This window comes from Mobula hypostoma, chromosome 14, assembly GCF_963921235.1.
Source record: "Mobula hypostoma chromosome 14, sMobHyp1.1, whole genome shotgun sequence".
Classification (NCBI taxonomy): Eukaryota; Metazoa; Chordata; class Chondrichthyes; order Myliobatiformes; family Myliobatidae; genus Mobula; species Mobula hypostoma.
The window spans coordinates 22,252,643-22,275,379 of record NC_086110.1 but is presented as its reverse complement, the minus strand read 5'-3'; the positions used below and the strand labels follow the sequence as shown (position 1 = coordinate 22,275,379).

At 41.8% G+C, this 22,737-nt stretch overlaps 1 protein-coding gene across 2 annotated transcripts in view; it reads left to right on the top strand.

Moving 5' to 3' along the window:
- Positions 1–22,737, top strand: part of carmil2 (capping protein regulator and myosin 1 linker 2) — a 172,089-nt gene that overhangs the window by 127,662 nt on the left and 21,690 nt on the right. For both annotated transcript variants that reach the window (XM_063067430.1, XM_063067431.1), the window contains exons 31-33: positions 6,297–6,556; positions 10,241–10,338; positions 18,306–18,380. In XM_063067430.1, coding sequence (XP_062923500.1) covers positions 6,297–6,556; positions 10,241–10,338; positions 18,306–18,380 — 433 coding nt within the window. The remainder of the gene's footprint in view (positions 1–6,296; positions 6,557–10,240; positions 10,339–18,305; positions 18,381–22,737) is intronic.

Genomic DNA, 22,737 nt, shown 5'->3' with positions numbered 1-22,737 from the left:
GGGTTCCTAATCTGCAGTCAGGAAATCTATTTTTGCCAGTACTACACAAGCCCAACAAGATGGAGAGTCGGACCATGCAGTTCAAGGTTTACCTGCAGTGAATGGCACTGGATAGGTGGAGGAGGAATCAGTGGGAGAACATTTAAATGTGATTCTGATCAAAATTCACTTAGGTTTAACCTTGTTATGGAAAAGGACAAAGATAAATTGATGTAAAGATTCTAAGTAGTAGTGAGACCAATTTGACCAAGCCGAGAATTAATTTAGTAATAGTGAATTGGAAATGTATTCCTGAATATAAATTGGTCTCAGAGCAGAGGAAGGCACTTCAGAAAAGTTTTAATGTAAACAAACTCCTACAATAATAAGGGAGAGAACATCAAATCTTAGAGCCCCACATAAATAAGTGGATAAAAATTAGGAAAAGGGGAAAAAAGTGCAGCTTATGAAAATCAAAAGCTGCAGATGCTGGAAACCTGAAGTAAAGGAGAAATGTTGGAAACTCTCAGCAGGCCAGGCAGCGAAACAGTTAATGTTTCAGGTCAAATGCCCTGGCAATTCTGCTGAAATAACTCTCTCTCCACAGATTCTGCCTGCTTTTTGAGTGTTTCCATCACTTTCTGTTACAAACAAAGAAGCATTAGATTATGAAGACACGCAGTCCTCTTTTATTGTCATTTAGTAATGCATGCATTAAGAAATGATGCAATATTTCCTCCAGTGTGATATCACAAAACACAGGACTGAAAAAAACTAACAAAACCATATAATTATAACATATAGTTACAACAGTGCAACAATACCATAACTTGATGAAGAAGTCCATGAGCACAGTAAAAGTTCAAAGTTTCTCAAATGTCCCACATCTCACGCAGACGGGAGAAGGAAGAAAAACTCTTCCTGCCATACCCGACCACGGTCCAACTCTGAGTCGTCCAAAAACTTCAAGCTCTGATCAGCTCTCCGACACTGGAGTACTGAGCGCTATCTCTGTCTGAACGATTCGACCTCAATCTCCGTCGCCAACAGCAGGCAAAGCCGGGGATTTTGAGGCCTTCCCTCCGAAAGATTCCCGACTGCACAGTAACGACAGCAGCGAAGGAGCGTTTCAGAAATTTTTCCAGATGTTCCTCTGTGCTTTCACGTCCGTCTCCATCAAATCAGAATTGTCCACGGCCCCTATTTAATGGATACAATATCATTTTTCACCGGAGGGCTGCGCACACATCAAATACCCTGAACTTTAGTGCTGCAGAAACTCTAGAAATGCATCAGAGGCGAAAAAAGAAACGAGGAAAGCAAAGGGTATGGTGAAAAGATTTTGTCAAGTGGTGCATCCCGTAGCAAAGAAAACCAGAAGCATGTGAAAATCAAGAGGAGGGTCAGTTAAAGGTCAAAAAGTTGACCAATCTGTTGAGGCAGATGTGTGGTTAAGGTCTTTGACGACAGACCTCCTCAGGTATCAATGGCCGAATTATGGACACTATACATGAACAGGCATTTGGGAGACCGGGACCGGTGGAATGGATGGAGATAGATTTACTGACTAATGCAGGGCTACGGGTATATCCTGCCAGATAGGAATGAGGAATATCTGCATGCCTTCTCTTTGCCCCTCACCACTACACACCCCTATTCCCCCACTCGAGCCGTAACAACTGGGGCAGCTGGGCTGAGCTGAGCAGAGCCCGGAGCACTGAGCCGTCTCAGTCATTTACTCAGTGAGTCAGTGACACTGGCCGGCGGCTGATCCCTTTGCACTCGTGTACTCTCAGGAAAAGAACCATTCCCTTTACATAGTGACTGTCTTCACAAAAGAGAGGAAGGAGACAAATATTGAAAGTAGCCAGAGAAGATTTGTGAAGTTGTAGTAAGAGTCTCCACAATTTGTATCCTTGCTTCTTATAATAGCTTGAAATAAATTTCATTTAAGGTCTGGTAAATTATCCATTTTTATTCCCTTAACATTTATGTTTTTATTTTCTTTACTCCATGCAATATTTCATCCTGATTCACTTCAATGGTGCGGAGAATTGAAGAGCTACTAATACTGTAGAGTTGCATAAAAAGGATGAGATGCAGTAGTAAAAGCCAATTTTTTCCAGCTTCGTACTATTGCCAAAATTAAGTTGTTTCTCTCTTTCAAAGATCTCGAGAAAGTCATCCATGCCCTTACATCCTCCTGCTTGGACCATTCCAACTCCCTGTATACTGGAATTAGTCAGTTATCCCTGTCCTGCCTGCAACTGGCCCAGAACGCCACAGCCAGGCTCCTGACAGGTGTTCAGAAGAGGGACCATATTACTTCTATCCTGGCCTCTCTCCACTGGCTACCAGTACGGTTCCGAATTGATTTTAACGTTCTCCTCTCTGTTTATAAAGCCCTAAATGAGCTGGCCCCCTCCTATAATTCAGACCTTCTAACCCCTTATTCTACTTCCAGGTCCCTCAAGTTGGCTGACATGGGGCTCCTGGCTGTCCCGTGATCTAAATATAAGTTCAGGGGTGACCGCGCCTTTGCTGTTGTAGCCCCTAGACTGTGGAACAGCATTCCCCTCCCTATCAGATCTGCCCCCTCCATTGACTCTTTTAAGTCCAGGCTCAAAACTTACCTTTATTCACTAGCGTTTGAATCTTCCTGATGTGGCTGATTTTTGTCTTGTGCCTAGGCTCATGTGTTGTTTATTTCATGCCTATAAGCTGTGTGCTTTGTTATTTATATCTGTGTTTCTAGTATTTGTGATTTTAGCTACCTGTTATGGTTTGTACAGCACTTTGGTCAACATGGGTTGTTTTTAAATGTGCTTTATAAATAAATTTGACTTGACTTGACTGAAATGATTAACCAAGAAATTACGGGTCAATTAAACTTTGATTATGAGAAAATGATAGGAGTCTGCTCTGAGGGATCAAAATGTTAATCGATTTGTTGAAGGAAGGTCATACCTGACCAACTCAGTTGATTTACCTCCTCAAAAAATGTTCTAAGTAAGTACATTAGAGCAGTGCCTTTGTGCACAGTTTTTTCCCCACATGCTTTTGACAGGATGTCATGTGATAGACTGGCCAATGTAGTAAAAGCTCGTGGGATCTACAAGAGAGTTGCAAATTAAATCCACAACTGGCAGAGTGGCTGGAAACAAAGGTGGATGGCTGATTAGATGTTTTGCCTTTTGAGGATTGTCACCAATGATATTCCACAAGGTTCAAAATACTGTTTCTAGATCCTTGCAATGTGTAATAAATAGCATAATATTGAGTGATGTGGTCTGCTTATTTAAGAAAGGATGTGCTGACATTGGAGAGGGTACAGAGAAGATTCACTAGAATGATTCCGGGAATGAGAGGGTTAACATATGAGGAATGTTTGTCCACTCTTGGACTGTATCCCTTGGAGTTTAGAAGAATGAGGGGAGACCTCATAGAAACATTTTGAATGTTGAAAGGCATGGACAGAGTGGATGTGGCAAAGTTGTTTCCCATGATGGGGGAGTCTAGTACGAGAGGGCATGACTTAAGGATTGAAGGGCGCCCATTCAGAACGGAGATGCGAAGAAATTTTTTTAGTCAGAGGGTGGTGAATCTATGGAACTTGTTGCCACGGGCAGCAGTGGAGGCCAAGTCATTGGGTGTATTTAAGGCAGAGATTGATAGGTATCTGAGTAGCCAGGGCATCAAAGGTTATGGTGAGAGGGCAGGGGAGTGGGACTAAATGGGAGAATGGATCAGCTCGTGATAAAATGGCGGAGTAGACTCGATGGGCCGAATGGCCGATTTCTGCTCCTTTGTCTTATGGTCTTATGGTCTTATGATGTGGAGGAAATGAGGAAAGTTGGTGGTCGTCCATAGATCCTTACAAGTAGCAGGACACATCAATAAAGTGCTTTCCTCTATTAGTCACTTTAGATTTAATATAAGAAACAACATTATTAGCAGCATTAATTGACTGAAAAATGCCCAAGTACTCTATGTAATTCTCATTACCTGTGATTCTACTGGAGGGGCTTGATACCAGTAACGGGAATTTTACCAATAAGGAAAGTTTGGATAAGTTAGGCTTGTTTTCTTTTAAACAGGAAGTTGAGACAAGAAACTAAGATACTTAAAACTATAAGGAACCTAGATGGAGTAAAGAGGAAGGACCCATTCCTCTTAGCAGAGAGGGGGAAAAATCAAAAACTGTAGATTTAAAGTCATTGGTAGAAATGAGATCAGGAAATGAAATATCACCTCAAGAGAGGTAGAGGTCTGGAACTCGTTGGAGGTGCAAGCAGAAATCTTCAGCACATTTAAAGTAGTCGGATGTGGATTTGAAGGGCTATGACCCACAGGATGACAGATCTGCTGCTGGGTAACTGTTTATCAACTAATGAGTCAAATTGACCTCTTAGCTGTTGCACCATTATCCTGGGAGGAAGATTTGTGAGAGCTACTTTGCAGGGAAGTGTAATTTGAGGAGTTTGGTCATTTACTATGGTTAATGAATGCAACTTTCATCGTCAGGACACCCAGGAGCATGGCAAACAGAGAGAGTAAAGTCCTGTGGTTTAAACTGCATTTATTTCAATGCAAAGGGTTTAACAGGCAAGGTGAACAAACACGGGTTGGCTCGGGAAACTGGGATACTGTATTGTAGCCGTAACAGAAACCTGCCTGGGAGAAGGGTAGGACTCACAATTCAGTATACTGGGGTACTGATACTATAGATGTTACAGAGGGGCAGGTAAGAGAAGGGGAATGGGGTTGCCTTTTTGATGAGGGAGAACATAGCAATAATCTTTGGAAAGAGTATTCCTGGGTTCAGTGAAGTTATATGGATAGAACTTAGAAACAATAAGTAAATGAACTCTTTGATGGGACTGTATTATAGGACACCTCTCTCCCCCCCCCCCCAAAGTCATTGGGAATTGGAAGTGCAGATATGTAGGTGTATTGCAGATAGCTGAAAGAGTAATAATATTTATGGGAGATATTAACTTTATTAATATTAACTGGGTCACTCATAATGCAAGGGGTTTGAACTAGGTGGAATTTATTAAATATATCCAAGAAAGTTTCCTTGATCAATATTATAGAGGTCCTACTAGACAGGGCGCAACACTGGACCTTCTCTGAGGGAATAAGACCATAAGATATAGGAGCAGAATTAGGCCATTTAGCTCATCGAGTCTGCTCCACCATTCAATCATGGCTGATCCTTTTTTCCCCTCCTCAACCCCACTCCCCGTAACCTTTGATGCCGTGTCCAATCAAGCATGAGGTAGAATAAATGACTGAGGTGTTAGTGGGGGACCATTAGCTTTACAGTAGATACAGAGAAAGATAGAAATGGTCCATAAGTTAAGGCCTTCAACTGGAGCAGGACCAATTTTGGAGGTACTAGGAAGGAACTTGAAAAAGTTGATTGGGTGAGACTGTTTGCAGGAAAGTTGGAATGCTTTTAAGAGTGAGATATCAAGAGTTCAGGGGCAGCATGTTCTCTTTAGGGTGAAGGGAAAGGCTGGAAAGTTCAGGGAACTTCACTTGACAAAAATATTAAGACCCTGGTCAGGAAAATGGAGGCTTTCATTTGGCAGTCATGATCAAGCAAACTCCTTAGAGTATAAGAAGCAGAAGAGTACCCTTGGGAAATCAAGAGGGCAAGATGGATCTGGCAGGAAAAGTTGAGGACAATCCCAAGAGATCCTTCAGGTATATTAACATATGGCTAGAGAGAGAATATGTTCCCTTAAGATGTCTCTGTGTGGCGCCACAGAGATAGGTGATATTTTTCAGGCAAATGATTTGTGATGTCTTGGACCATATACAAATGACCAAGGAGGAGTGCTCCTGGTCTTAAGGTAAATAAATCCCTAAAGCCTCTTCAAGTACGTCCCCAAACCTTGTGGGAAACAAGGGAAGAAATAGAGAGAGATATTTGCATCATCTTTAGTCATAGGTGAAATTCAGGAAGACTGGAGACCGGGAAATGTTGTACTTTTACTTAAGATGGGCAGCTAAGATAAACCATCATTCACTAAGATTGAGTTTAGCATTGCCTCCTATATTGCTTGACACGCCACATACTGATTTTAAAAAAAGGTTTTCCTGACCGCATCTTGAGAAGTCTGCACCATCCAAAACCACCTCCTGCCCCGGTTACTATGAAGGTGGATGGATGAAACATGCAATTATGAATGGCACCATTGGGACTCCGGCCCAAAGGAAGTGAACATCTGGAGTAAGGAAGAAGATTAAAGCAGGACAAAGAGCTACTCATTCACCGTTGGCTGAAATAGTTGTTTTCTCTTCCTCAGGCATCTCGGACGTAGAGGTCGAAAGGCCAGCTGAAGAAGAACCTACTGCGGCCATGACAGAGCTACTGACAGTCGGTGTATATCCTGCCAAGTCACGTCCAGCCTCCGCAGAAACGAGTGCTGTAAATGGCACAAATACTGAGAAGGCTTGCACAGACAGCCTGGCCGATCTGCCAACACAAGGGATGAAACTGCAGCACTGCACCCGGGAAAGGCCAAGGCCAAACCGGACCAGGAAGCGGCCTCCCGCCAAGCCTTCAGTAAGTATCTGGAAACAAACTAACAATGTAGCAAAAGACTGTCGAACCAATCCACTAAACTTCCTGCAAGTAATTTATTTATACCTGATCTCCTCTAACAGAAAGAACCAGAAAATTCCTGCCTCTTCCTCTTGCCCCTCTCCCATTGTAAAATGAGGTGAAGAACCCTGTTATGACAAAGGATGAGGTTGCAGGACTGATACCGTTTCCTAATTTTAGGATAAACGTGCGTCTCCGTTCACCACAGCAAACAGGATTTCCCAGCGGCCACCCATTTCGATTCCACTTCCTATTCCCATACTGATATGTCTGCCCACAGCCCCCCACCCCCCCTACAATGAGGCCAAATGTAGGTTGGAGGAGCAACACTTCATATTCTGTCTGAGTAGTTTCCAACCTGATGGCATGAATGTCGATTTCTCAAATTTTCAGTAACACTCCCCTCTGTTCAACCACCCCTCCACTTTTGCTATCTTTCATTTTAGTGGCTTTCTTACCTTCCCTCTTCTCTTCCCCTGCCTCACCCTCATGACCTGACCATCTGTCTGTGGTTCCCCACTTCCTTCCCTTTGTTCCTTGATCCATTGTTCTCTCCTATCAGATTCCTCCTTGCTCAGCCCTTTATTTCTTCCGCCTATTACCTCCCAGCTTCCCATCATTCCCCCCCCCTCACAACCCAACCTCTTCACTCTCACCAGGCCTTACCTTTCACCTGCCATCTTGTACTCCTTCCTGTCATATCTGCCTTCTGCTCCCTTCCGTTCCGGTCCTGATTAAGTCTCTTGGCCTGAAACATCAACTGTTTATTTCCGTCCAGAGATACTGCCTGACCTGCTGAGTTTCCCCTTCATTTAGTGAGCATTGATTAAGATTTCCAGCACCTGCAAAATTTCTTGTGTCTCATTGAAGACTACAGAGCTTACCAGAGGAGAGTTCTTAGCACTTGCGATTTTCTGAATTTCCAAAATAATTCTGGGATAATCCTTTAAAGTGTGCTGTCCACGACAGGAGAGCACAAGGGAATGTTGTGTGTGAGTGTGTGTAGCTCCTGTTGCCTCTCCTCTTGGATATTGAAAAAGGTCATGAAATATCATTGCAAAATCTCCACAGTAGTCGTTGCCAGGAACTAGCAAATTGCCATGCTTAAACCACATATTTTAGTGTCCACTGCATACGTTTAAATTTTCCTGCAGGCATTCACTGAAGTAAATGAAGAAGATCTCAAATTATAGAGTATTTTGCTAATTGTGATGAGTGCAGTGGGGAAAAAAATTAAAATCCGATCGGTACTGATTTTTCCTCACTAATAACTGAGGTGATAAATATTTATGGTATTTCACCATGGTCAACTCCCTTACACAATATAAGCATTCTCATGCACAGTCTGAGTTTAACAAATTGCTATCCTGATACACCGTGTAATCACAAGATTAGGAATTAATTCTTTCTGCTAATTTGATAAAATGCCTTTAATAATAGAAGAGTCCAGTTGCCAGAAAAGTATTAGATTTAACTTTACCAAAATGATGAATAGAGTTTTGAGTTGGATCATGAACCACTGGTAGTCTCAATGGCATTTTCTTAAAATGGTATCTACACTTCTAACAGCAGAGTACTGTTATATTAAATGGTGCTGGGTGCTGAAAACTAGGAAATTGTTTCTTTTTTTGCAATATCCCTGGAATAATTTGAGTAGCCGGGCAAATAGCGGAGAGGAAAATGCGGCTTTTTTGCAATCCTTTCCTCATTGGAGGGAACTTTGTTGTTTAGTGTGGTAAGGGAAGGTCAGAACAATGGGACCAAAAACTGTCCCTTGGAGAGTCATGGATTTGGGTGTCATAATGTCAAAAGTAATGTCATCAAACACGAGGAATTCTGCAGATGCTGGAATTTCAAGCAACACACATAGAAGTTGCTGATGAACGCAGCAGGCCAGGCAGCATCTCTAGGAAGAGGTACAGTCGACGTTTTAGGCCGAGACCCTTCGTCAGGACTAACTGAAAGAAGAGCTAGTAAGAGATTTGAAAGTGGGAGGGGGAGGGATGGAGCCAAGAGCTGGACAGTTGATTGGCAAAAGGGATATCAAAGGTAATATCATCAATACTGTTTCTCTTCCAGACCGTAGTACCAGAGTCTCGGTCTGGAACACACAGAGTTAATAACAGTTTCCAGCCAGTGCAGAGCAAACCAGGGCATGTTTTCCTGTTCTGGCCTCTCCCCGAGACAGAGACTGCACTAAATTATTTTTATACGTTTGTCTCAATATCAGGACACTAATGTGTACATGGCAGGGGCAAAAATGAAACTTACAGCAATAGAAATAAGCAAACAAGAGAGAATCTGCAGATGCTGGAAATCCAAGCAACACACAGATAAATGCTGGAGGAACTCAGCAGGCCAGGCAGCATCTATGGAAATAAGTACAGTCAACGTTTCGGGCTGAGACCCTTCACCAGGACTGGGCACCAGCTTTAGAGTCTGAGTAGAGACTGGTTTTGTAGAGAAGATCTTCACGATACAGAGAGGGAAAAATTTGATTATTTAGACATCCCCCCCAAAAAAAAATCTCCCTACCCTCAACAATCAGAGTGAGGGTGGTGACATTATTCTAGATGTCTCTGATGTTTCTGCTCCTTCCCCTCCCCAAAAGCTTGAGGGATAAGAGGTAGGTGATGGCTTCCAGTTGAAAGGGCCACGGAGAAAGGAAGCATGGGGGAGAGTGGGGTGTAAAATATTTTCCAAAAACACATCAACAACAACTTCATATTAACATCAGTTTCTCATTCAGCCTCAAAGTTGTCTTACCAAGAGAGATTAAATAGTTTAGGCCTACATTGGCAGAAAGTTTTGTGTTGGTGCACGTGGGAGAGTCCTTAAACACAGTAACTGCAAGTTAAGATGTGAGTCATTTAAAACTGAGGTGTACAGAAACTTCTTCTCACAGAGGATGGTGAATATCTGGAATTTTCTGCTCCAGCTAGTGGTGGAAACTCAATCATTAAAGTAAAGGTAGATAAATATTTGATGGATTGAAGAAGAGAGTGGATGGAAGGTCAGCATAGGTCAGCCATGATCACATGAAACAGTGGGACAGGTTTGTAGAATCTGATGGCAACCCCTATTTTCTTGTGTCATTGGGTATAGCTGTAGATTTCACATCCATTCCTCATGGGTACATGAGAGGATCACAATATTGAACCAAGGCAAGAAATATTTTACATACAATCCATCTCCTGATGTTGTGGATCAAGGAGATATGTCCAACTATCTTCTAAACAGGCTGAAAACCATATTAGTATTCCTTTATTTTATCTCCCACATCTCAGATTCCAGTCTTTGAAGTTTAAAATGGGATTGCTAGCTTAATACTGACAGAACAAGAACTTACCTACTTCCATGGTTCCATTGTGGAGTTGTCTTTGATTCATTTTTTTTTCCCAATCGTTTCCTAACACTTGAAAAAAGGCCATCATATTGGACAGAGGGGTATGGACCTTTATCAATAACCTCAATGTTAACTATGTCTGCTGCATACTATGTTAACTCCGATCAAAAGTCGTTCCACAGTCCTTTAATTGTAGTAGGTGTTTATCAATCAGATTTAAAATCGGCTCTTTCTGAGATGGGGCTTCAAGAATGATGCTGGTTTGTGTACTCAATGTGTCCTGTTTGTACACGGCACAGGTGAAATCTGAAGACCAGGAAAAGAGAGAGAACGCAACCAAGCTGGATGATGGACTGGAAGAATTCTTCAGGAATAAGACAGTATGTGAGGAAACCAGGTATGTGCTGATCCTTTGGGTAATTTGACATCCAGCTGAATGACAAGTTTTCCATGATAGTTTGACTTGCAGTATGTAAATGGTGGCCAAGCTCACTATCTGGTTTCTGTCTTGCACTGGTGTTCACGCTGATGACACAGCAGGCCAGCTACTGTTCATTGCCTAGGTCCCAGTGAAAGATGTGCTTATGAAGGCTGCAGAGAAGTGGTTGAACTTTCTCTTAATGGCTGACAATTACCTGGCATGTGTGCTGCAAACGTTCCTTGCTCCGTGTCTGCCCAGTCCTCATCCAATCTGGTTTCTGCTGCTCCACATTGTAAACAAGGTAATTCACTAATAAACAAAGTGGGACAGTGGAAACCTGATTGGATGAGGACTAACCAATAAGGAGGAACAGACGATGGAGGTATAAATACCGCCGGACTAGATACGCCCAGGCATCATCCCTGATGAAGGTGGAAGAATTTGTCATCGAATCGTCAGTCTAAGACTGATACCTATATCTGGCTGGAAGCCCATGAAGAGTTTATTCATCAAAAATGCCAGGAAAGCACTAGATCACATCTCTGCTTGTCCTTCTGCTTTATTGTCACCCATTGTTCCATTTATCAATAAACCTCCTTTCTACTCTTTCTAAAACTGGGAATCCTTAAAATATAGTGTTAAAATTTATCATAGTACCCTATCTGGGGCCTAACAAAAGACTTATAAAGATTAAACATAAATCCTGAAATCAGAACAAAATACTGTAATCCAAATGGTACATTCCTGAAATAAAAATATAAACTCCAAGTAATATTCAGATAGTCGGCCAGCATCTCTGGAAAGAATTAAGGTTTTAGATTGATTTCAAGCAGCTGAAGGCAGGAAAAGGGGAAGCCTGTGATGAGGTGGAAAGTGAAATAAATCAAAAAAAGAAAGTAAAAGGGCAAGTAAACAAAAGATGGGCCTGGAAAACGTGTAAATGGGTATAGCACCATCCACTATAGCTTCATTATAATTAAAAGGAAGTGTAGCCAATGGCTATGATCTTGAATTATTTAACTTGATGTTGAGTTCAGAAGTACTGAAAGGTGAGGCCTGCTCTTTCCATGGAGTTTGTTTATTTATTTATTGAGATACAGCATGGAATAGACCCACATCACACAGCAATCCCCCGATTTAATCCTGTGCCTAATCACAGGACAATTTACAATGACCAATTAACCTACCAACTGTGGGAGGAAACCAGGGCACCCAGAGGAAACCCACACGGTCATGGGGAGAAAGGCACAAACTCTTACAGAGCACTGGGAATTGAACCCCGGTTGCCAGCACTGTAAAGCACTGTGCTAACGACTACGCTACTGTGCCGCCCCATTGCAGGAAGTTTCATTGTAGGAAGAGTGTAGGAGAGTGCACATTACTGGGACGAAGACCATGCCTTCGGGTTCTTGAACTAGCCTGAAAACCTCTAACATTATCTTCAACTATATTTCTTTTCTGTCCCCTCAACTTGCACCTCAACTATGTTTAATTTTCTGTGTAATGTATGTATAATTTATGCTAATTTATGTCAATTTATGTTAGCGATATACTGTATTGCCTCTGCAAAAAGCTGACTGTTATGGCATTTCTACCCTGGGTATCTATACCCGTAACGATAACGAAGTTCTGAATAGTACAGTACATGCATACTTACCAGGGATATTCAAGGAAGCCACCATTTTGGAGTTGTTCTCTTTGATACAGATGAAATTATATTATGAACTGTGAATACAATATACTTTTTTGTGGGGGTTTTGTTTAGGGCTCTACATGGCGCAAAATGGACACTGCTTCTCCTGCACTTCAAAGAAAGGACTGTAGGCTTTAGGAGGGGAAGAGAAGAGAGCTGCGAATATGATACAGGGCTTGATTGATACTGCGGGATCTGGTGATTTTTCGATCCACAGGTTCTTTTAGGAATCCAAGAGTGAGCGAAAACCTGTTACTTCACGATTATTTATTTAAAGTTTAAACAAAGGAACAGACACAGAGCATGTGAAACTAAACGAAAGAACCTCAGGAAAAGACAAGGACAAGAACTAAGATCAAAGGCAAGATGGTGATTTTTGCAGAGACTGGCAGTTCTATAACAAGCTAAGGCCACATTCCTGAGATGAGCAAAGGGCCAATTAAAGATACACATTTAACCTTTAGCCAATGAAAAGTTGATAACCATTAAATACTGTTATCACTTTGCCACCAATAGGTGGATTCTAACAAACACCACATATTGTGATAAATACGAGTTAAAATGTGAGTGAAACTACAATTTCAATCTTGCTAAATATTTATTAATCCAACTAATACCTTATTAAAACATTAAAAAAACTGATTCCAACAATACTAATATCTGCCTTAAGAATGCAGACTCTGCAACAGAATGTAAACACTAACAGCAAAGTATCCTTTATAACTAGTCTATTTACCTGCCTGAGGCCAAAGACAGATAACCAATAAACATATAATGGAAAAACCCAATATAACTAGAGCCTAAACTTTATTGCTCCTTCTAATCTTGTCTCTACCAGAAGCAAAAATGTCCTGGCCCATTTATCACAGACTTCTTTGAAGGTTCAAAGCTTCATTTATTATCAAAGTACACAACTCTGAAATTCTTCCCCGGGTAGCCATAAAACCAAGAAACAAAAGAAAGACAACATGATCATCGACTCCCAAATCCCCCCTCCCTGCAAAAAAAAGCGAACAAACAGGGAACAGACGCATCAATCTCCAAATCCCTCCTTCCGCACAAAAAAAGAACAAAACGGACAGGCACATCGACCCACAAATCCCGCTCCCCATACAAAAAAAAAGATGGGGCGAAAAATACAGAATATAAAAAAAGCTATAAGACTGGAAAAAAGAGTTTATAGTCCAAGTCCACATCCAAAATGCAAAAACCTGGGAAACATTCTCCGGGCACTGCAGCAGGCTCTCCCCTCTCTGGTAACGCAGCAGAGCGATCCTCAGCGATCAAAGGACAGGAAGCCGAGGCCCACCCTCCGTGCTCACCTCGGCACTTTAATTGATGAACAATGGAAGCTTTAATTAGTGAAATGGAGTGGTGCATCGCCCTGCCCACTACGAGGTTCACGCACTCTGCCTCTGTCTCCCGGAATCCTCTCGGAGACTGCAGAGCACCAAAGCGCCCAAACGATCTCCAAACTTCCACGTTTCTCTCGATGTTTCAATCTCCCTCGTCACTTTAATCAGCGAACAACGGAAGCTTTAATCACTTCCAGACAAGCTTGAGACTTGCTTGCTCACAGGTGGCCACAAAGCAGGAAACCTGAAAGAACCTAATTAAAAGAAATAAAAGATCAACACTCGATGCGCAAGACAGAAGAAAAAACAAATCATGCAAACAATTGAAGCGAACAACAGCATTAAATTGAGTCTTCAGATCCGAAGCCCAGGGCAGCCCAGAGTAGGCCTGAAGCCTCACTTATCAGTTCATCATTTTAATGGGCACAGAGCACAACAGTCGGGGCAGTCTTCATCGCCTCAGTGCCATGGAGATGACCATTGCGGAGAACGAATGAAATCGGCTCTCGTCCCGACCGACACCCTGTCTTAAATGGCAGGTGCTTTAGGAGCACTGATGTGCAGAGACCTTTGGGGGAAAGTCTAACAGGTTCTTTTAAGTGGCTACATGGGTGGATATGGAATGAAAATACCACTTGGTAAACTTCCTTTCATAGGCTGAGTTTGGACGTCACTTTGCAAACACACAAAACTTTGGTTAGACTGCACAGAGCATTGTGTACAGGTCCGGTTACCACACTTCATTTTAATGCATCTCCTCATATTAATATCAGAGTAAATTTCACCACAATGTTTTACAATATATTTCATTGGCATAGACCTCTCTCATTTTCCAATAAGCACAACCCTCACTGTGTTGGTTGCTGAGCCAAATGACACATTTCACAGTATGTTTTGATGTACATGTGACAAAGAAACACTTATTTTATCTTCTTTTAATCTTAATCTTCTCCTGACCACTTTGTCAATCTGTCTTTGTCCTCCTAACTGATTACTGTGCTTCTCCAGGTTATCTACCACTCTGCATAGTTTGAAATTGTGCCTTGCATCCCTAAATATTGGGTATTGAAACATCACATAACTGTTGTGCAACACTGACCCCTGGTGGACACCATTATCAGATCAAGTGTTAAGCACTACCTCATTGAACCCAGATCCCTCAAACTTCATGCAAACCATTATATCACACACCACTTTATTAAATGTCTTTCCAACATCAGGTTACACATCAATTACACTACCATCTTTAGCTCTGTTATCTCATAAAACAACTCGGTTTTGACAGACTGTAGAGCAGTGGTTCCCAAACTTTTTTTTGGGATACCGCCCCCTTGCTCCCAAGAACACATCACCAAACTCCTCGCCTTCCCTTTCCAGCCATTACATTAAAAAAAACTATAATAATTTTGATTTACAGTGAAAGAAAATAGGAACTGCAAATTCAAAGCAATGACAAATAATTGCATAAATTATAACCATATAACCATATAACAATTACAGCACGGAAACAGGCCATCTTGGCCCTTCTAGTCCGTGCAAAACTCTTACTCTCACCTAGTCCCACCGATCTGCACTCAGCCCATAACCCTCCATTCCTTTCCTGTTCATATATCTATCCAATTTAACTTTAAATGACAACATCGAACCTGCCTCAACCACTTCTGCTGGAAGCTCGTTCCACACAGCTACCATTCTCTGAGTAAAGAAGTTCCCTCTCATGTTACCCCTAAACTTTTGCCCTTTAACTCTCAACTCATGTCCTCTTGTTTGAATCTCCCCCACTCTCAATGGAAAAAGCCATGTTAACTCTATCTATCCCCCTCGTAATTTTAAATACCTCTATCAAGTCCCCCTTCAACATTCTACGCTCCAAAGAATAAAGACCCAACTTGTTCAACCTTTCTCTGTAACTTAGGAGATGAAACCCAGGCAACATTCTAGTAAATCTCCTCTGTACTCTCTCAATTTTATTGACATCTTTCCTATAATTTGGTGACTAGAACTGTAAACAATACCCCAAATTTGGCCTTACCAATGCCTTATACAATTTCAACATTACATCCCAACTCCTATACTCAGTGTTCTGATTTATAAAGGCCAGCATACCAAAAGTTTTCTTCACCACCCTATCCACATGAGATTCCACCTTCCGGGAACAATGCACCATTATTCCTGGATCCCTCTGTTCTACTGCATTCTTCAGTGCCCTACCATTTACCATGTATGTCCCATTTTGATTAGTCATACCAAAGTGTAGCACCTCACATTTATCAGCATTAAACTCCATCTGCCATCTTTCAGCCCACTCTTCTAAGTGATCTAAATCTCTCTGCAAGCTTTGAAAACCTACTTCATTATCCGCAACTCCACCTATCTTAGTATCATCTGCATACTTACTAATCCAAATTATTAAAATCTACAAAAAACTATTTCATCTAATTACCATAAATATTTTCATAAACAATTTTGGAGCATACATTAGTAGTCCAACTTTTCACCACTTTTTCACCTTTCAATGAGGTGGACGGGCTTGGTGCAGTGATATCAGCTTCTCAACATCAGGTTGAATGTCACTCAGGAGCCTCAGATCCCCACATTCAGTCATTTCCAGTCTGTTTTGTGTCTTTGAAAGAAATTGGGTGTCTGCACTGAAACTGTGCTCCACTATGTATGATGCTGGAAAGACGATGAAAAACAACTTGACCTTTTACCACAGTGCACAATCGCGTTCAAAGATTTCCTTCTGCAACCAGAAGTCTTGACATGATTGTTTTGAACCTTGGCTTCAGCTCAGTTATTTTGTAATGAGGGACAGATGGAGGCAGAACTGATCTCGCTACATGTGTACAGGAATGGATTTATTACCCAGTCTGGAATTTGGATCGAGAGAAGATCCTGAAATCTCTCTGACATGTCTTTATGCAGCTCACCCACAATATACTTGAAGATCAGCATCTGGTATTCGTTCTTTCTCTTCCAACTTAGAGAGGCTCAGAAATTGGAGAAAGTCACAGTGCCAATGTTGCACCTAAATAGAGTAAACTTGGACAGGAATGTGGAGACGACTGATTTGACTTTGATAAGATTCACATTACTTCATTATAAGTGCAGTGGATAGAGGGGAACAGATGGACATTATTTACTTGGATTTCCAGAAGGCATCCGGTAATGTTTCACATAAAAGACTCATCCATAAGATAAGGATGCATAGAGTTGGGGGTGATATAGAATTGGGGATGGATAGAGGATTGGTTAACCACTAGATTGCAGAGAGCTGGGATACATGGGTGTTACTTTGGTTGGTATTCAGTGGTGAGTGGTGTGCTGTAGGGGTTGGTGCTGGGCCCACAACTGTTCACAATATACATTAACTGGAAGAAGGGATCAAATGTAGTGCATCTAAGTTTGCTGATGACACTAAATTGAGTGGAAAAGCAAATTGTGCTGAGGATATGGAACGTCTGCAGAGAGATATAAATAGGTTAAGTGAGTGGGCAAGGGACTAGCAGATAGAATACAATGTTGGTAAATGGGAGGTCATCAATTTTGGAAGGAAAAATGGCAGATCAGATTATGATTTAAATGGTAAAAGATTGCAGCATGCTGCTGTGCAGAAGGACTTGGGAGTGCTTGTGCACGAATCACAAAAGGTTGGTTTACAGGTGCAGCAGGCTGTCAGGAAGGCAAATAGAATGTTGATCTTCATTACTGGAGGGATTGAATTTAAGAGCAGGGAAGCTGTTCTGCAACTGTACAGGGTACTGGTGAGGCCACATCTGGAGTACTGTGTGCAATTCTGGTCTCCTTACTTGAAAAAGGATATATTGGCTTTAGAGGTGGTGCAGAGGAGGTTCACCAGGTTGATTCTGGGGATGAGGGTGTTAGACTATGAGAAGAGATTGAGTCACCTGGGACTGTACTCACTGGGATTCAGAAGAATGAGAGGAGATCTTATAGAAACATATAAAATTATGAAAGGGATAGATAAGCTAGAGGCTGGAAAGTTGTTGACATTGGTAGGTGAGACTAGAATTAGGGGGCATAGCCTCAAGATTCGGGGGAGTAAATTTAGGACAGAGATGAGGAGGAACTGCTTTTCCCAGAGCGTGGAGAATCTGTGGAATTCTCTGCCCAATGAAGTAGCACCAGTACTCCTACCTCAGTTAATATATTTAAGACAGGGTTGAATAGATTTTTACATAGTAGGGGAATGAAGGGTAATGGGGAAAAGGCAGATAGGTGATGAGGCCATGGCCAGATTAGCCATGATCTTATTGAATGGTGGAGATGGCCTACTCCTGCTCCTATTTCTTCTGTTCCTATGTTCTCAAACATTAATTTCAATAAACTTTATGAATAATTCTGACAAATAAGCAATGAAATGTCTAATATGCTTGGTCTGATTACAGAAAAAAGCATTCAAATCTTCAAAGAATTTTATCACAGTTTCAAGAGTGCATAAAAGTGTCTCAGGCTGCTTCCTTTTGAGGGCCACCTGACTTCTGCGTGCAACAGCAAGCATTCAGACTGTTCATCATTCTCAATACAAAGTTCATGATGTAGTTGAGAACTGATTTTATTTACCACTGTGATAACAGTACTTACCGATTTGTAAAGCCAATCACTTAGATGTTTTGCACCAAGATGTGACCTGTGAATTACACACCTAACGATAAGTGTTAGATACAGCCTTTTTCAAGAAAGTAATAGCCCCACCATGGTGTCCTGTCATTGATGGTGCCCCATCTGCTGTACAAGCAAGAATGTTGGTGAGCGGAATGTCCTTCTCTTTGAAAAATTGCTCAATGACCTGAAATATTGACTCCTCTTTCATGTCTGTTTCTAGTCTCCTTGCAAATAACAACTTTTGAACCATATTTTCATCTTTTATGAAGTGAGCGTAACCAAGAAGCAAAGACTCGTTCCCTGGCAAAGTTGACTCATCCAAATGCAGATGAAATCGCGTTGTCGTAAGTATGTTGCTCAATTCTCAGATATGCCATCTATTCATCTTTGAATAGAGCTGTTGCTGCATGGAATCACTTTAATCATTTGGACTGGTGACTTGTACATAACTGTACTTAGAATCTCCCTTACTGCTGGCAGAATCAGTTCTTCTCCAATTGTATGGTGCTTTCCAGATCTAGCAATGACATTAGACCATAAGACATAGGAGCAGAATTAAGCTATTCAGCCCATCAAGTCTGCTGCACCATTTCATCATGGCTGATCCATTTCCTTCTCAACCCCAATCTCCTGCCTTCTCCCCATAATCTTTCATTCCCCGACTAATCAAGAACCTATCAACGTCTGCCTTAAATACACCCAGTGACCTGGCCTCCATAACCACCTGTGGCAATGAATTCCACAGATGCACCACAACCTGGCTAAAGAAATTCCTCACCTTTTTCATAGTCATAGTCACAGTCATACTTTACTGATCCTGGGGGAAATTGGTTTTCGTCACAGTTGCACCATATATAATAAATAGTAATAAAACCATAAATAGTTCAATAGTAATATGTAAATATGTAAATAGTGTCAGGAAATAAGTCCAGGATCCCAGCCTATTGGCTCAGGGTGTCTGACTCTCCAAGGGAGGAGTTGTAAAGTTTGATGGCCACAGGCAGGAATGACTTCCTATGACGCTCTGTGTTGCATCTCGGGGGAATGAGTCTCTGGCTGAATGTACTCCTGTGCCCAACCAGTACATTATGTAGTGGATGGGAGACATTGTCCAAGATGGCATTCAACTGGACAGCATTCTCTTTTCAGACACCACAGTGAGAGAGTCCAGTTCCATCCCCACAACATCACTGGCCTTACGAATGAGTTTATTGATTCTGTTGGTGTCTGCTACCCTCAGCCTGCTGCCCCAGCACACAACAGCAAACATGATAGCACTGGTCACCACAGACTTGTAGAACATCCTCAGCATCGTCCAGCAGATGTTAAATGTCCATTTTTCTCAATGGACTTCCCTCTATTTTGAGGCTGTGCCCTCTGGTCCTAGATTCCCCCACCATAGGAAATATCCTCTCCACATCCACTCTACCTAGGCCCTTCAACATTCAATAAGTTTCAAAGAGATCTCCGCTCATTCTTCCAGTGAGTACCGGCCCAGCGCCTTCAATCACTGCTCATATGATAATCCTTTCATCCTTAGAATCATTCTCATGAACCTCCTCTGGATGCTGTCCAATGTCAGCACATCTTTTCTTAAATAAGGGGCCCAAAGCAGCTCACAATACTCCAAGTGAGGGCTCATTAGTGCCTCATGAAGTCTCAGCATTACATCCTTGTTTTTATATTCTAGTCCTCTTGAAATGAATGCTAACATTGCATTTGCCTTCCTCACCACTGATTCAACCTGTAAATTAACCTTTAGGGAATCCTGCACAAGGTCTCCCAAATCCCTTTGCACCTCGGATTTTTGAATTTTCTCCTTGTTTAGAAAATAGCCTACCTTTTTATTTCTACCAAAGTGCATGACCAAACACTATATTCCATCTGCCACCTCTTTGCCCATTCTCCTTTCTGCAGACTCCCTGCTTCCTCAACACTACCTGCCCCTCCACCTATCGTCGTATCATCTGCAAACTTGGCCGCAAAGCCATCAATCTCATCATTCAAATCATTGACATACAACATCAAAGAAGTGGTCCCAACACAGACCCCTGTGGAACACCACCAATCACCGGCAGCCAATCTGAATACGATCCCTTTATTCCCGCTCTTTGCATCCTGCCATCAGTCAGTCTTCTATCCATGGCTAGTATCTTTCCTGTAATGGTTGGGCTTGTAGCTTGTTTAGCAGCCTCATGTGCGGCTCCTTGTCAAAGGCCTTCTGAAAATCCAGGTACACAACATCCTTCGATTTGCCTTTGTCTATCGTGCTTGTTATTTCCTCAAAGAATTACAACAGATTTGTCAGGCAAGATTTTCCCTTGAGGAAACCATGCTGATTTTGGCCTAATTCATCATGTGCCTCCAAGTACCCTGAAACTACATCCTTAACAATAGACATAATATCTTCCCAACCACTGGCCTATAAGTTCCATTCTTCTGCCTCCCTCCCTTCTTAAAGAGTGGAGTGACATTTGCAATTTTTCAGTCCTCCAGAACCATGCCAGAATCTATTAATTCTAGAAAGATCATTACTAATATGACAGAGATGTTGTACAAAGGATGCAAACCATAACTTATTTTGTTGTGAATTGCTGTCTAATATGTTTTGAAGTGAAAAAAGATCTAGTCCTTTCTCAGCATATATGCCGAATAAACTCGTCTTGGGCTTTCAGCCAGGAACAGGTATCAATTATAACTGGCATTTCGATTGCAAACTCTGCCACCTTCATCAGGAATGATGCCTGGACACATCTGGTCCGGTGATATTTATACCCCTGTATTCTGTCCCTCCTGATTAGTTAGTCCTCGTCCAATCAGGTTTCCGCTCTCCCACCATGCTTATAATCGAATTCCAATTCTTAGTTAGAGTGAGACTTTCGTCTTTGTTAAAATTCTTTTCCTCTAGTTTTATTTCAATGGCTTCCTTCACCACGTGGTCCCAAAAGCCAGTGGTTTGGCACAGTAGTTTTGTGCCATCAAAGTCAATCCTATGGCCATGGCGAATGCAATTTCTCCAGGTAACCCTAATGGATCACCTCCTGTGTTCCTTGATGTGGGTTTCCACCATGCGCTCCGTCTGGCCGGTATACGCTGATCGCATTCACAGGGAATCCTGTAAACATCATCTGACCTGGAGATGGAGAAGAATGGTGCTTCCTGTTCCTGGACATTCTAATACGACAGAAACCAATGGTAGCCTTGGACATGGCGTCGATCGGAAACCCATTCACACGCACTTATACCTCAACAATATCAGCCACCACACACCTCCCAGTGTAGAGCAGTTCTTTCTACTTTGCTTAACCATGCAAAAACTATTTTGGTCCCTGAGAGTCTCCCTGAGGAAATAAGATGATTATGCATGATGTTCCGACAGAATGGCTTCCACAGATTCTGGAAGGATCGCCAGGATCCTGAAAATACCAGATTAATACCATCCACAAACCTGCAAGGAAGCTCGAATCACAGCTTATGCAGGTGAAAGATATCCTGGGACTCAGGATGACTGGCATTTACAGGATTCCCTGTGAGTGCCGTGTAGCGTATATCAGCTAGATGGGACGCATGGTGGAAACCCGCAGCAAGGAGCACAGGAGGTGTATCTGTTTGGGTCACCTGGAGAAATCAGTGGTAGCAGAACTGCAATGGCCATAGGATTGACTTCAACAGCACAAAACTAGAGGAAAGGAATTTTAACAAAGACGAGGATCTCACTACAAGTAAGACCTGGAATTCAATTGTAAACAAGGTGGGAGAGTAGAAACTTGATTGGATGAGGACTAACCAATCAGGAGGGATAGAATACAGGAGTATAAATACCACTGGGCCAGACAAGCCCAGGTATCATTCCTGATGAAGATGGCAGAGTTAGTCATCAAAACGTTGGTTATGATTGACGCCTTTACCCGGCTGGAAGCTGGAGAAGAGTTAGTTCATGGTTTGAAGCATTTTCCAATCCTGTAAGTTTTGACTGAAAATAAGCCAAAATACAGTATTGTCACATGATATGCCAAATACAGAAGTGTTGCTGAATTTCCAATATTCTGAAAGATGGACAAATCAAGCCTGAAAATTAAGTCCATGAACGTGTAACTAGAACATGGATTTAGTTGCAACATTGGATATTGCAAGTGAAAGAACAATGATTCTGTGTTCTGAAGAAGCTGGAATTAATGTTTTAAAAGATCACCTTCTCCTCTGCTCCATGCAGCATAGTCCATTCACCTTTTGTATCCCATCTTATCTTATTTGCCATTAACTTGAATCAATCCCACTAGCGGGACTCAGTTCAATCCCAGTGAGTGAGGTAAGTTTAAATTATCCCCAGCAGTGAATTCTTCATGGAGTGCTTATGCTGATTTCCACAGACCTCCTAAACATAGACGTGTTTAATGTCCTGGCAGCCCCAAGAGAATCTGCAGTTGTTGAAGTGTGTATCAATCATCAAGTAACAACAAAAGCCCACATTATTATTTCCTTTAATAAATCAAAACTATCATATGTATAAGAATATGACTTTTTGCAACATAGTCAATTTTAGCTAAAGCTGCTGAACATTCAAATATTGCACTGCAGAAACAGAGACAGCATTAATAACCACCAATCACTTAAACCATTGTAATGTAATTAGACAAGATTATGTCCATAAAATGTTATGTTGTAGTTTGCAACATGTCATCTTCACAAATTCCTGCAATC